General features: G+C 38.8%; 1 protein-coding gene across 4 annotated transcripts in view; it reads right to left on the reverse strand.

The window, feature by feature from the left end:
- SLC6A9 (solute carrier family 6 member 9) overlaps positions 1–15511 on the reverse strand; it is a 1267030-nt gene that overhangs the window by 423411 nt on the left and 828108 nt on the right. Inside the window, exon 1 of one of the 4 annotated variants that reach the window (XM_044085360.1) lies at positions 2475–2767. The exons of 2 other annotated variants lie outside the window; for them this stretch is intronic. In XM_044085360.1, the coding sequence (XP_043941295.1) occupies positions 2475–2657 (183 nt within the window). In that variant the 5' untranslated portion in view covers positions 2658–2767. Of the gene's footprint in view, positions 1–1431; positions 2030–2474; positions 2768–15511 lie in introns of those variants that run through there. One more of the 4 variants, XM_044085362.1, reaches the window with a different exon arrangement.

The following is a 15511-nucleotide window of genomic DNA, read 5'->3' on the forward strand; positions in this document are numbered from 1 at the left end:
AATGCAAATGATTTTGGAGAAGTAATTGTCACTTCATGCCTAAAAATGATGACAAACCAGTATGATGTAATGTCAAAAGTCACTAAGATTTTTTTTTCAAAGTTTTGTTGCAGTTATAACGCATGAGAGATTTAATATCACAGCTGCTTTAAATTAGTGTTTACTTAATATCCAATAATGACTAAAGGAAAGAACACATTGCCATGACTTAGATTTATGTATTCAAGTTTGCATCCTACCACTGTAGCTTGCACACAATGTTTGCTTAAGCCATTTTTCTGTCCTATGTAGAAAAACCTTCTGGGTTATACTGGAGGCTGACAACTGGCTATGTCTTTCTTTGTTTCCTAAAATAATAAAAAAAAAAAAACAACTTCAAGTGTAGCACAGAAAAACATCCATCCACCAGAAGTGAAGAGTTAAAGATAGATTGTATCCACTGAGCTCTGCAAACCTCTGAACAGCCTACTAAAGAAGTGTTGTTTAAAGTATTGTTTCCCTCAAATCATGAGAGGAGAAATGAGCTGCTAAGTACACATTTACTGATCAAAAAACAAAGTGTGTCAGTATTTAATCCGCAAGTTACTTCCAGTTTTGCCTTCTCTGCATGGCATGATATATCTGGGACAGAAGCAGACTGCACAAGTCAAAAACCTTAGACAAGCCACATATTCAATTATCTTTACTGGTACAATCCATGTTCAGTTAATAGAGTATCATAACAACTTGTTTGTATCTCAGCAACTTTCAGACATATGCAAAGAGTACAGAACAGTTGCTAAATCATTTGCTTCATTTTTTTCTGATGCTCTCTAAATCAGCATTCAGTACCCCTACCTCACTCATGCACTGAGAGCAATAGGAGAGAAATATGTGAGTCTTTGGAAGATGTTTTGTAATACAGGTTAATATTAATTCCTTACACTCTAAGTGACTTGTATATACTGTAAAACTGACACCTAGTCATATTCAAAGCATCTGGTAAAGTAATTCAACCAGAAGGCACAGAAATACAAGTCTCTTTTTACAGTCTGGAAATTCTGCTATGGTGACTACATACCTGTATGTCTTGTCCTTAAATATTCTATCTAAGGTGTTACACTTCTACATTTAGCATTTAGAAAACACCACAGCAGGAGCATGTATGCTTTATAAAAAAAATAAAAGTACATTTTACACTACAACAAACATGCCAAAAAGTCATAAACCACTGATTGCCAGAGAGGAGCTCACCATGGTACTGATGTCAAAGCAGGTAAACAGGTAATACTTTTTAACACATTCAGAAATGATGCAAGGCCTTCTGACTGTAAACTTATATGCAGTATTACTCTGTATTCATATATCATTCATTTTTAAGGTAGGAAATTAGTTATTGCTGGCACATGAAGTATTAACTGAAAGCAATAAACGTAACATTTAACCACCTACCGCAAACAATCCCATTCTTTGGCCTTTCTTTGCTGCAGAGTTCTTGACCCTTAATTTATGAAAACAACTTCTCAGGAACCTGGAAAGCCTCTCCAAGGAATGAAGAGATTATAAGAGAGTAAGAAGGAAAAACATAGTAAGAAAAAAATTGACAGGCAGTTGGATAAGCAGAAAAAGTGAAGAGAGAGAGTGAAAGAAAGAAAAAGCAAAAGTTTGGGGGAATAGTTTTTTCTTTTTTTTTTTTGGTTGTCTACCAAAAGATGAGTCTTCTCCTCTTGCTCGATGAGACAAACGGCTCTGACAGGACTTGGCCCTCGATATAAATCCCAAGGGGACAATGCTCCATAACGAACTTTTACAAATCTTCCCAGGGACTGTCCATCTGTCAAAAGGCCCCGAACTTAAAAGGAAACAGGAAATGTACCCATAAATATGCAGGGAGCCCCTTTCGACCACCAGTTCACTGCTTACCTTCCTCCACCCCCTCCCACAGACAAACAGATATACAAGCTTGCTGCCTAAAAATAACTTTACATGTTAATTACTTCTTCCCTCCTCCTAACTATTCCTCATCCCACAAACGAAAGACATGAACTGAGAATGGGAAGAAATCAACAACTTTTTTTGTTTCAGTTTGAGTAATGCTTGTGTGCATATTTTGTGCAAAAGTGACAGACCCTCTCCAACCCCCACCCAAGTCACATTTCCTCACATCACATGTTAGTGGTTCACTTCTGAGTAGTCAGGGAGCCTTGAATAATTACAGGGAAAAAGCCACTATAGAACAATGCACTGCCCTGATGAATTCAATTCTTCAGCACCTCAGAGCTGTCTCCCCTGGAGTCTCGGACAATGCCGCTTTGATAGCTGCAGAGAGAGACTCTGTACGTCTGTGTTACTTGTCTTTTTTTCCTTAGCTTTCAGGGCCAGCATGCCAAGGCACAAAAGATTTTACACAGGCAAAAGCTTTTCAAATTTCAAAAACAATCTTCCACCAAATTTCATTAAATTATTGTATTTTTATATTAAAATATTCAACTAACCTGTTCAGTTGACAAACTTGCAGCTGAACTGAATTCATACATTGTTTTTGTGTTTGTTTGTTTGTCTGCAGTGGAGTTTATCTCTCCTTTTTCTTCTTCTCCTTTTTTCTTGTCCTTCTCTTGCTCTATTCGCACCTTGCCTGTATATTTCATGGATATGAAAGACAGAAAGAGCCCCCCCATCCGCTTGCTGTTGATTAATGTCCAAATTACTTTCAGCTCATTTCATCTGACGAAACCTTAGCTTCCTCCCCGCCTCCCTGAATCACCCAGTGCAAGAGATTTTTTTTTCAGAATGCTACCCTTCAGCTGAGCTTTTAGAAACTTTTTTTCCTCTAGTCAAATCATCAGTTCAACAGCTTTCCTTCCAATCTGCATTTTCATACTATGCGTACTTTATTGCCTGGTTTGACACTTCTTCCTTATGCAACCTATGAGTGGATTTAGAATTATAAAAATGTAAGCTAGGTCACAGAAGTGTTTACATGCTGACAATGATAAACATGTCTATTTTTAAATCTGTGTCCTTTCTCTTAAAAGCAGTATTTTAGTGTATGCTTCTAACCCACATCAGTCTTTACCCCAGTCTTCATTTAGTGCTCATCGACTCACCCCTTACATATTTAGTGCTATTTCCCCATGTCTATCAGCCATCATCTCTCTCCCTCTGTCCTACTAATCTGCTTTGAATTCATTACCCCATTATACTGGCCACTTATCAACTACTGCTGGGGGTGACAACTATCATTCAGACCACCATAAGAGGTGGATGCTTTTCTCTGTACCCTAAACATTATCATGTGGCAGTCTGACATAAGTTAACTCACTAATTGCTGCATCAGTGACTCAAAGGCACTTCCATTCATAGGTCAAATTATGGCTACAGCTTGGTTGAGACCCACCTCTGCTCAGTAGCAGTCATGTAGAAAGGCAAAGGGATGCCAACCATCAGCACCTGTCACTCATTTTCCTGGTAAGAAAAGGATCTCCCACAGCTCACAACATTCATCTGTCTGGCACAGAGGAATAAAGCCCTGAATGCAACCCTGAAAAATCAGGATTCAAGTAACAATCTTGAAGATGGAGTAGCTGGGAACTGACCATAGGGGGAAGAGGAATGATGAAGCAAAAGCCTGCATACATCTTCTGGGGGGGGGGGGGGGGGGTGAAATGAAAATTGTGTTAGGGGCAGCCTGATCAGGTACCCTCAGTGTGTCAGTGGGAAGTGTGTCCCACGCATTGTAACTTAGAATGTCACACCACAGGAACTATTAAAAGTAAGGGGTCTCATGGAAGGCAGACCCTTCTAGTGCAAGTCACACCAGCGAGCCACTGAGAATAGAGTATGTGAAAATCAGTTGTTGATAATGGATTCTGAAATCAACAATGGTAGACCTTAAAAAAAAAGAATGAATGTAAAGAAAATTCCCATCTTGTTATCAGGATGTGCTAATATTAATGTGTCTGGAATCTTACAAATGCCATCTTTTAACTAATGAAATATCTGCTTATCTGAATTATCTTGCTTGGTGTGTGTGTGTGTGTGTGTGTGTGTGTGTGTGTGTGTGTGTGTGTGTGTGTGTGTGTGTGTGTGTGTGTGTGCGCGTGTGTGTGTGTGTGTGTGTGTGTGTGTGTGTGTGTGTGTGTGTGTGTGTGTGTGTGAAACAGACAGAGACAGAGTCATTTTTTGGAGCATGGCATTGCATGTTTGTCAGTTTCCAACTTTCTTTAGTCTCATTAACTCCTCTGGATATTCACTACCATTACCCTGGATGCTTCAAAAACAGAGGACTTGTTGAAGTATGATAGCTCTGAGAGGATGACAGTAGTGAAAGAGACATATTGTTTAAATGTACTTCTCTGTAGTTCTTATTATGCTGTGATACAGTTGTGTCCTCTTTCAATAATGGATAGTCAGGTGCTTACTAGGACCATTTATAGAGATGGTGTGAAGATGAGTAGCAGTGGCCTCAGAGGAGAAACAGGAATATTTTAGGGAGGATTTGTTACTTAGGATGGCATAACTAGGTATGGAAGGGGATGGGCTGGTAATGTGTGTATCAGGTGCCATGATCTGGTCAGGACAGGTAAGGACTTTTTAACATCAGCTCTACAAGGTTAGGAGGCTTGCTACACTTGTTCTTGTAAGGGGGTGGGTGTTGTGGCCATTAAGGGGATCTGAGTAGTGCAAAACTGTGAAGAAGCATACAACAGCTTTAGGCAATTAGTAGAGACTTGGTGACATTCTTAGAACTACTGCCTGTCCATAACATAAGTGAAGATTCATTTGAAAAGTTATGTATTGTCTCCAATAAACCTAGAACTGCACAAGTCTTGAATGATATTATACCAGTACTGTAAATAGTTTGCTAAACCCTTCAATACTTCTTGTACTGTACATTGACTTACTGTATTCTACATTCACTTTTCTGTGTACTAACATTGTAATGATTTTCTTTGGTTTTGAACCACTGGACAGGTATGAAAAATGTCCACTGGTGTCAGTGTACTAACCAGATAAACACAATTAGTTAATTCTAACCAGATAAACACAATTAGTTAATTAAATGCAAAAATATTAAGTAGGATGCGCCTTGTACTTCTAAAGCATATGCATTAAGTATGGTCACACCTGGTAATGCCAGATGTGTCTTCCATTTTGTTTTGTCACATAACTTACCAAAATGATGGCCCTATAATGGAAGTCATGCTACAGAATATGCAACTTCACCATCAATCTCTGGTTATTTTTCAATGATCTTGATCATTCCAAAACAGATGAATGATTTCAGAAATAACAGAAAGACCTACTGCTGCCTTCATGCTTCTTAAATTATGAAATGCCCTCTTGAAGCACAGACAGGGAGTTTACAAACCACATTACCCATCTCTTATCAAAACTATACTTGGACACAATGAAAAAAACATGCGACTACACAAAAATGAGCACACTCAGCAACTATGCAATCAAAACCCAAAGGTCCAGTGAACAACATTATAAAAGGCACAATTCTTCAATGAATATGGAGGTTGTAATCACCAAGCAGCTACACGAATCCAAGTTCTGACTGTCAGGCTTGGGATGCCAAATTAGAAGCCCACTAATACTCATTCATAACAAGAAGATAATACTCCCTTAGTACTCAACAGACAACACCCAACGTGCTGATTTCTTGTACTAGTTTTACTTCTTCTGCCCTCTCCAGTATGGCAGTCACAAAACGCTAAAATAATAACAATAATAATGATAATGTTAACAATGTTGCATCTTATCTTCAAAAGGAAGTGAGTCTATGCTTCTACAGTAGGAAAGCTACTTTATGCAGTCATCTTTCCCATGATATCTGTACCTTTACGCTGAACTCTAGCTTGGCTGTTTGCCAATCCACTTTTTGCTCACATGCTTCTGTTTTTCTAGAATATCTCACTTTCTTAGATGGTGCTGCATACAAACTTCTCCCTTGGTGGTTACCTTAGACCTCTTGTTTATATTCCAGCCTTACAATTTTGGGTGATACCTCTATTTTTTCAAAAGCTTTAATATGTGCATGCATGCCTTTGGGTACCACTTCAGCTAGACACTCTTTGATAGAAGGAACACTGGAGAACACTGTGTTCAAAATGTTTTTCTTTAAAGTAGATTGAGAGATGTTGTGTGTGAATCCCAGCTCCATTATCTGTGATTACCCAGTTTTAAAGAACATGTTTATGCTTTCCTGGATTCGTCAATTTATGAGGGCTACTTCTTTCATTAACAGCAAGCCCATTGATCCCAGTCATACAGCACCTCATTCAGGTTGGTCTGCAGCATCCTTATGTGGTGCTTGCTAGTAATTTAAACCTTGTCTTACTTTTATATCATAGTTTATTACAAAATGTATCACTGTCCAAGATTCTTATGGTGTTCAACTGGCATCTAATAACCCCTAAATTCCATGAGACAGTTTATTTTCAGAAAAAAATGATGCTGTTAGCAGGTCAGCATATTCCGACTTATTACAACAGCCTCTGTTTTATACAATTTCCATTTTGTCTATGTAATTAACTACTATCCTTTTCTAAAGACCCCATCTCCTGTTCTTTTATCTCCGTTACAATAATCACCACTTCAACTATAGTTGGTTTAGATTCTGATTTCTGTTTTTTAGTAACTGATTTTTTGGCAGCCACCAGGACTAAACTTAACAATGTGTTACTATGTCTAGACAATTCAGATCCTGCATTGTAGCTCAAAAATGTAATTTCCTTAGTTACATTCATTTGCTGGCCCAGTATTCCCAACAGAGTACTCTGTAGGGAATCTTTAAAGTCTGCCAACTCATTAGACTCCCAAAACATATGTTTCCAGTTACCTCTTTCTTCCCCATCACACTTAAAAACATTTTCAATCTGAGGAAAAATTCTTTAGTGTTTGCTTGAGGTATAAAGGTATGCAAACACTTCCAGGCAAAAATTCTAAATCTTCTAGACTTTGTTGCATATTTGGAGCCATGCATATGTCCTCCCATTGTTTCTTTGTGAGTTGTGTATATAGTCTCTCTTCTCCATCTTTTCTGACCTCTTCCGAATGATTCCTATAGTTATTGTGAAATATTTTATATGCCCTACTAATTAGCCTTTTTTTAACAGCAGCTTCTCTTCTAGGTTCAGTTAAAAACTCAACTAGTGCAGGTCTTTCTTTTAGGTCCCTTATCTCTTTCTCTTTGTCTATACTTGGATATCACTCCCTGACAGAAAAGGCAATCACTAACCTGCAATCCAAATGTCTTAGGTTCATAGGTTCATATGTGTTTACTACAATAATGACCAAAAGGGCTTTTTAAGCCTAGACATTTATCCCAAATCTCTGACAAGTTCTGGTACTCTTGATAAGTGTAAGTAGGGGGCTTCAAAGGTGAAACATTTACAAGCAGGGGCCTGGGAAATGAATCATTTACAGACTGCCTGTGTCAAATAGAGACATAGGTGCCAAACCAGGGATGAATTCCTTGTTCCCCAACCAATTGTCCAAGTTAAACTTAAACTGGGTTAGGGAGGAGCTCTGCTTCACATGGATGGGGAGCCTGTTCCAGAGAAGGGGTAGTCTCTGGAACACATACCTGTCTCTCCAGCAGGTCCTATGTATATCACAGGCAAGGCTTAAGTCTTTAGAATGGTTAAATCTTGTGCTGTTTGTTTTGCGGATTTGCAGGGGGTCCAGTAGTGTGGAATCTGATAGTGCCTTGTACGCCAGGCATAACTCTATCCTCAACAGTCTGTAGGAGACTGAATTCAGGGATAGGGCCTTTAGGTGGTCTGCACAGGACATGTTACTTATGCCCTATATTCTTTTAGTGAGGAACCTCTGTGGACATTCCAATTGTTGGATATGCCTGGTTACGTATATACCAAAGGGAGCATTGTAGTCAATGATAGGTCTGATGAATGCCAAATACAGTGGAACAATGATTTCCTTGGACATAGATCCCATATCTTTGTTTACAAGTTCCTCAACATAGAATGATTTCCTCACTACTGTAGACACGTAATGGTCAAAGGCTACTGTCTATATGTGCTCCCAAGTCCCTGACAACTGGGTCAACTCTTAGGGGTATGTCATTGTGATAGTTACCAGGGGTGGATGACCTCCAAAAGGATACTATTATGCATTTCTTGGCATTTAGCTTTAGTCCATGACTCTGACACCAGTTGTTTGTCTGTGTCAGCCCTTCCTGGAGAAGATTTCTGCTGGTGGGCGATTCAATGACAGCTTCTAATTTGCAATCATGTGTAAATTTAGTCATCCAGAGGCCAGTGACATTGGCCTTGACTTCAGAGATGTAAATCCCAGAAAGGAGTAGTCCCAGAACCGATCCTTGAGGGACTCACTTGTGACTGGCATCTTTCAGAGGTGGACTCCCCATTTCTAACTTCCTGAGTCATGTCTGTGAGCCAGCTGGCTATCCAGTGGGTGACATAAGGGTTTGTACTTAACCTCTTGACTTTGTCAACAATATACAAATGGGGTATTATGTCAAATGCCTTGGCCAAGTCAAGGTAGGCAGTGTGAATCATTTTGTCCTCATCCATTGCTTTAGTAAGCTTCTCAAAGAAGTCCACCGGATTCAGTAGGCATGACCTGCCCTTGATGACTGGAGGTTTCCTATCTCATTACTGATCATTTCCATGACAATTCTTTCCATGGCCTTGCACAAGAGACCAGTGAGACTTATGAATGTGTGGTTTCCAGGGTCTGTAGATGGTCCACCATGGTGCACAGGGATGACTGTTGCTATTAAGGTTCTATTCCCTAGTCATAGCAGGGGGAGATATATTTGATGGCATTTCCTGAGGGAAGATTGGGGGGGGGTTATGATGGAGCTGTATTTGTCATCCAGTAGGTTTGCTAAATCTTCTGGTTCAGTACAGGTGGCTCCATTTACAATAAGCTCTGCACACAATTATGTATTGCCTTTGAGGTTGCAGACATAGCTAAAGAATGCCTCTTGACTGTCCTTAGCCTGGGATGACAAATTTGGTTTTGGTAGACGTTATTTGTCCTCTGAATTGTTCATTTAGTTTGATGAGAATGCTTTTATCAAGCTAGGTGCTGCACATCTTAATTTTTGCCATGAATGTCTTCCTTTTGTTACATAGCCTATTGATGCTGGGATTCTAGCAGAGTGGCTTGTTTTTGAGTTAGTTCTGTACTTCTTCCTGGTATAAATGAAGTGTTATTTAAAGGCTGGGTGGGGTTGAATGAATTGTTCTGAGGAAGTCCCTATGAAGTGGGAAGAAAGTGCTTAACTGTCATTAAAGTTTGTACTCTTCAGTTGCTGTGCTTTGTTTGGTTTGCAATGCTCTCCCATATTAGTGAGGAACAGATCCAGTATGGTTGTACCCCTGGTTTGTATATTGACAATCTGGTCCAGGGCATCTGTGTTTACAAAATCCAGGAATCTCTGCGCCTGTACATTTGGTGTCATATACGATTCCCAATTAACAGTCGGGTAATTAAAGTCTCCCATGAATATGGTATTGGATTGTATAGTGAGTGTTTCCAATAAGTTTAAATACATGGTATGGGTTTTCTGGATCAAAGAAAGGGACCTACAGCTTGCAAGGAAGTGTTACTGGATTTTGCCTATGATGATTTGAACATGGAGAAGCGTAAGTGCATTGTAATGTTTGACCAGCCTTAAGGTATATTTATTTTTGATGTAAATCGAAACACCTCCAACTTTAGTCCCGGTCTGTGTAGTAGCTGGTCTAAATGTGTGGAAGGCATTATAACCTTGCACTGTTGGTGTGCTTCCATGGCTTTAAACTAAGTCTCAGTTACCACACAGACATTAACACTCCACTTCTAGGTAGTGGAGTTTTTTTGTTTAGACTCCTAACACTGAGCAGTAACACCTTTAGATTTTTTTGGTTTTGATTTCCCATGTCAGATGTACTTTCAATCTGGTCTTGCCTAAAAAAAGGCACTATGGAGGAGAACAATGTTTTGGATAATATTCAAAAGCCTAGAGGGGAGAGGTGCAGACCATATCTGGCAAAGCAGCATGGTCTGTTGACCATATCCTTCCATGCTGACCAATATTGCACCCCCCTTAAAATGACACCAGAAACTAAGCCAATTATTAAATTCAGTCATCTTTTGTTTGTATTGTTGCCTCATCCTTGGAGAAGTTAAATGCTGTGCAGTTCTAGGCTCATACCGGCGTGGAACACATATTCCGAGAACTCCATGACATCTCTCTTCATATAATCTAGGAAGGAACGTCTCAAGTCATTGACAACTATGTGGACTATGACTGAGTCATACTGGTACTTGTGATCCAATACCTTAGTGCATGCATAATGTGGCAGATCCTGGCCCTTGATAAGGAACTGACCATGACTTTTCCTTACCCAGTTTGGTGAGAGGGACATCAATGTATCTCACAATGGAGTCTCCAGTGACCAGTATGTTGGACTGTGGATGGCTTGTCTTATGGGCTTAGAAGCAGAGACTCCATGAGATGTGGCTGTATGAGTTAATATTGGTATTATTTTGAAAGAGTGCATTTGGGGCTGCTGAGGGTGTTTGTTATGTGTATTACGTTTAGGAGACCTTTGGGGTTTAGGAAAGTTACATTTAAGTACCTCAGCATATGTGGGTCTATATGTCTGCTTTAAATTGTGTGTGATGAATGCAGAGGGTGCACTATTGACAACCTTATTGACATTAGGAGTACTTTTATGTGGGAGCTTTGCCTCCAGTGACATTGTGAAAATACATCTCTTAAACACCGTATCAGTTCGTTTGAGAATTAACTGGCTATCAGTAAATATGAGACAATTTCCACATTTCCTCAGGATGTCCATATCCACCAAGATGATAACAGAGAAAGTAGGAAAGTTCATATCCATCCCAACAGACTTATTTTGTTGATTAGACAGTTGGAGTGAGGATATAAAGTAATGTCATGAGTATCCGGTTTGCAACTCTGGGGGCAGTGCTTGTCACTGCAAACTAGTTGTCCTGTGTGCAACTAGGTACTGGTGAAATTTCATTGGTGCTTTTACAGGAAACATGTCAACTCAAGGTGTTTGTGTCTATACAGGGCATTTCAATAAAAAGATAAAAACTGCTGAGTGAAGCACTCCGGAGTAACAGCAAGCAATGCAAAAAGAGAAACAGGAGTGCACCAGTGGCTAAAAAGAATCAAAAAACTGCAGCAAGTTTACCGTTTATTGTTGAAAATAGAGTAAGCGCTTTCACGTCCTACGACGCTTCATCAGACTTCGACAAAATTCATGCAAACTACAGCACCTTAAATACATCTTCCTTAATCAGTGCTCATCAATTAAAAAAGACAATTAATGTCAATTAAAGTGCAAATTGCAGATTTCAATGTCAACGCTATAAAGACATGAAAAAGAACTATGCTATAATTAAATAACATTTTATAAAAATCATTTTAAAAACTTTTTACATATGTATATATTGATTTAATAAAACTTCATGTGTACTCATAACAAATGTAAATATGTATAACAACATGTAAAATATGTTTAAAATTAATGTTTAAGTTATACATATTTATATTTGTTATGAGTACACATGAAGTTGACATTGAAATCTGCAATTTGCACTTTAATTGACATTAATTGTCTTTTTTAATTGATGAGCACTGATTAAGGAAGATGTATTTAAGGTGCTGTAGTTTGCATAAATTTTGTCGAAGTCTGATGAAGCGTCGTAGGACGTGAAAGCGCTTACTCTATTTTCAACAATAAACGGTAAACTTGCTGCAGTTTTTGATTCTTTTTAGCCACTGGTGCACTCCTGTTTCTCTCTATACAGGGCATTGCCAAACACTTGAGAGGAAACTAATAAGTAGACCCTGATGATTTATGGCTGACTTATTTAGGCAATTATTCTGAGATTAGAAGCAAATCAAGCAGTACTTACTGAAAAGAAAGAATTAGCTTGTCAAGAATGATGAAAAGAGGGGAGTCATTTGAATGGCTACAACCAGTGCTGGTCTCACCACAGCTTCACTCTGCTGAGATACAATGCTCCCTTACTTCTTCTCTCACCAGATGCAAAACAGTAGCACCAATCCCAAGATGAGAAGCAGGACATGGCCTGTTTGGTGATCCACAGTCTTGTCCCAGATGATGCAAGAGTCTGTAGGCTTGTTCTAGCCTTTTCTGGTAGATGCCTTGAATAGCAACCAGACCAGTCAGGAAGTTTAACAGCAGGCACTCACTGCCAACTAGAAACAGTCAGGGATCAATGTCCTCTGCTTCTTCTCTCTCCAGGAGCACCAAACTAGCACCTATAAAGCAGTTATTAGGCTTTCGGTGATCAGCACTCTTCAGGATACAATGTCCCTATGCTTCTTCTCTCACTAGGAGCAAAACAGAAACACTAATCCCAAGATGATTACTGAGAGGCAAAATGTGTGTTCTCTAATAACTGGTGGTCTTGGAGTAGATGTTGCAGATTTTAAAGGTAAGATGGAAAAAATGGGTTAATATCCTAAGAGCTGCAGTGCGCACTAAGAAGGTAGATATGAAAGAGGGGTAACTTAAGCTTTAACTAAGTGGAGAGCCACTAGTTTTAAAAGAGCAAGACAGATTGGAAGGGGGTGGGCACTTTGTATTCTGGTTCTATGAAATACAATGGGATGGCCAATAAATTTAAGTAGTTGAAGGAGAGTGATTTAACAAAATGATAACTTTATGCTTACTCACAATAGCCAAAGAAAGAGGAGCGGGAAGGATATGTGGTCAAATTAACATAAAGGGCAGGCAACCTGAAAGGCAGTTGAGTTTAAAAACACAACAGTACCAGGGTGGGAAGGTGGGGAAAACTTAGGACCAGATTCAATAAAGCCTACACTAACTGTACATGATATGTATTCAAGAACATTCTTATGATATTTTTTGTGTTTTCTAGTCACTCTGAAAGATTACACTAAGTGTACATGTAGTCTGTACTCTGTGGTAACCTTTATGAATCCTTGCCAATATTTAAAGCTGCAAGAATATCAGTAGAAAAACTAAAATTATGAAAACGAATGCATGAGTTATGTCTCTGTTGTCTGTTCACTCAGACTGGTGTATACTTAGTGTAAGCATCATTGAATCCCGGGGTTAATTGTGTGACTCACAAGAGACAACTAACCATTCCCTCACAGCAAGTTGTGGCAGAGTCTGAGTGAGCTTTTCCATTCTGTTACCTTTATTTGTTCCCGATACATTGGTTCCTTTGTCAGCTTCCTCTTCTCTATTCTCTGTACCCTTAACTGCAATCATCCTTATTAGCAGACTCTCCTTTCTCCATTCTCATGTTGATTTAGCTCTTAGTACACTTTCTGCACTTTATGAATATAATATTCTGCATGACTGTTGTTATTCTCATTATTTCCTTGTTTCTTCTTCCTTATTTCTTGAATTACCCCCTGCTTCATCATCATCCCTTTCCACTTTGAATTGCAGCTTTCTGCTTGTTTTTATAAGAGGCTTAACTGTCTAGCTCTAAAATATCCCTTCAAACCAGATAATCCCAAACCTCCTTGTTCTACGGGGAGGAATGGCTTATCCCACTTGACTCATGCCCTCCTCCATCCCAAATAAAGTCCATCAACTCTTTATTAATTACTCCCCAGGACTTCTCTGGTTGCTAAAAATATGCCTGACGTGTATTAAATTAAAAGAGTTAAAAACATTTTTACCGCTTGTATCTTGCTACCCATACCCATAAGCAAGAGCTTCCAGTTTCTCAGGTTTTTGTATTATCTTTTGTTTAATCTTCCCACATATCCTTAGCTGCTATAACCAAATCCTTTGTAATCCATACTCCTAAATAATTCATTTTATCATGTCCCATAAATAAAGGTACTGCTGGACCAATTCATGTGTGGGTATACAGTTTATAGCTATAGCCTTTGTTTTACCATCATTACGTTTACACCCTGAAAAAAACCTGGAACTGTCTCAGTATATTCAACAACACTGAAATGACCTTTTCTGGTTTCATCAGGTGCAAAATAAGACAACCTTTCTTTAACATCACACCAATTATATCCTTGAATTTCCCTTATTTTTGCTACCATTGGTTCTAAATGTAACACAAATAACAAAGGGGAAAGAGGGCAACCCTGCCTGGTTCCTCTGTTTAGACACAACTTATTACAGATGAACAATCCCACTTTGATTTTTGCCTCCAATTCCTTATATATTCTTCAAATTATTTCTATTATTGTGGCAGGAAATGCAAATGTTTCCATTGCCCTACTGATAAAATCCCAGCTTACTCTTGGGAATTCTTTGTCTGCATCAATGCCCACCAATAACAGTGGTATTTAATTACATTCTGCTTCTCACTGGATCATCATTTTTTTATTAATGTTATTAAATGTTTGCCTCCCCTCCACAAAACCACATTGTTCCATATCTATCAATTTTGGCATCACCTTTTCCATTCTTTTAGCCATTACAGACAAAAACACTTTATAATCATGGTTTAGAATTGAAATGGGCATATATGAAGCTGGATCAGATGAGTCTTTACCTTCTTTAGGTATTACAGCCACCACACCTTTTTTCCAGAATGCTGGTGCCTACCCTCCTTTTAAAATACTGTTAAACAAAAGTAAAACCAGCAAACACAGCAAACACAGCTATAAAACAAATCTGTTTATTGCAGAAAAAGTAACTGGCAAGCACTTTCATGTCAACAAAGACACTTCATCAGACCATCACTTCAACAAAATCAGCCACTTTAGAAGTACCTAGACTGTATTCCAATTCAAGTTCTCCAACTTCCGCAGATGAGGTGACATTATAAATCGTACTGAATGTTTAGAGTTGAATTGGATTCTAAAGTTACAAGCTGACAAGGGTCTAAGCTTAAATAAGGCTGTCTCTTTAAAGCAGGTTTTGAAGTTGTATTCATTACCGTGTTAATTTTGTAACTAATTTGGTATTTAAATGCCCATGATTTTGTTGAAGTGATGATCTGATTAAGTGCCTTTGTTGGTGTGAAAGTGCTTACCAATTACTTTCTCTGCAATAAACAGATTTGTTTTACAGCTGTGTTTGCTGGTTTTACTTTTGTTGCTTGCTGTTTATCTGTGTTTTACCAGCTTTTACCCAGTGTATCAGGTTTATCTTGTTCTACTTTTAAACAAATCCTCTTTATCACTGCTTTTCATCCTCACTTCCAAACTTCCACCGGAGTGCCATCTATTCTTGGAGACCTTCCTGCAAGTTAGTCATACATCGCCATTTTTATATCATCTCCTCCTATCTTAACTGTTAGTTGTTGAGCCTCTCTGACATCCTCACCCTGGGCCAGTAATCAAAGAGCCTGAATCCTCACCACTGACACTGGAGAAGGATGTTCAACTGGAATAAAAATGGATACAATCATTATTTCCAGATGCACCTATTTGCATCAAGCAAAATTTTTCTTAAGAGCACAGAAGGAACACACTCAATCCAGGGTTTGAATTTCTCTGTCTCCCTCCAGGTCCCCAGTAAGACTCCCCACTGACACA

The sequence above is a fragment of the Protopterus annectens genome, chromosome 10.part0 (assembly GCF_019279795.1).
Source record: "Protopterus annectens isolate FY-2018-M chromosome 10.part0, PAN1.0, whole genome shotgun sequence".
Classification (NCBI taxonomy): domain Eukaryota; kingdom Metazoa; phylum Chordata; order Ceratodontiformes; family Protopteridae; genus Protopterus; species Protopterus annectens.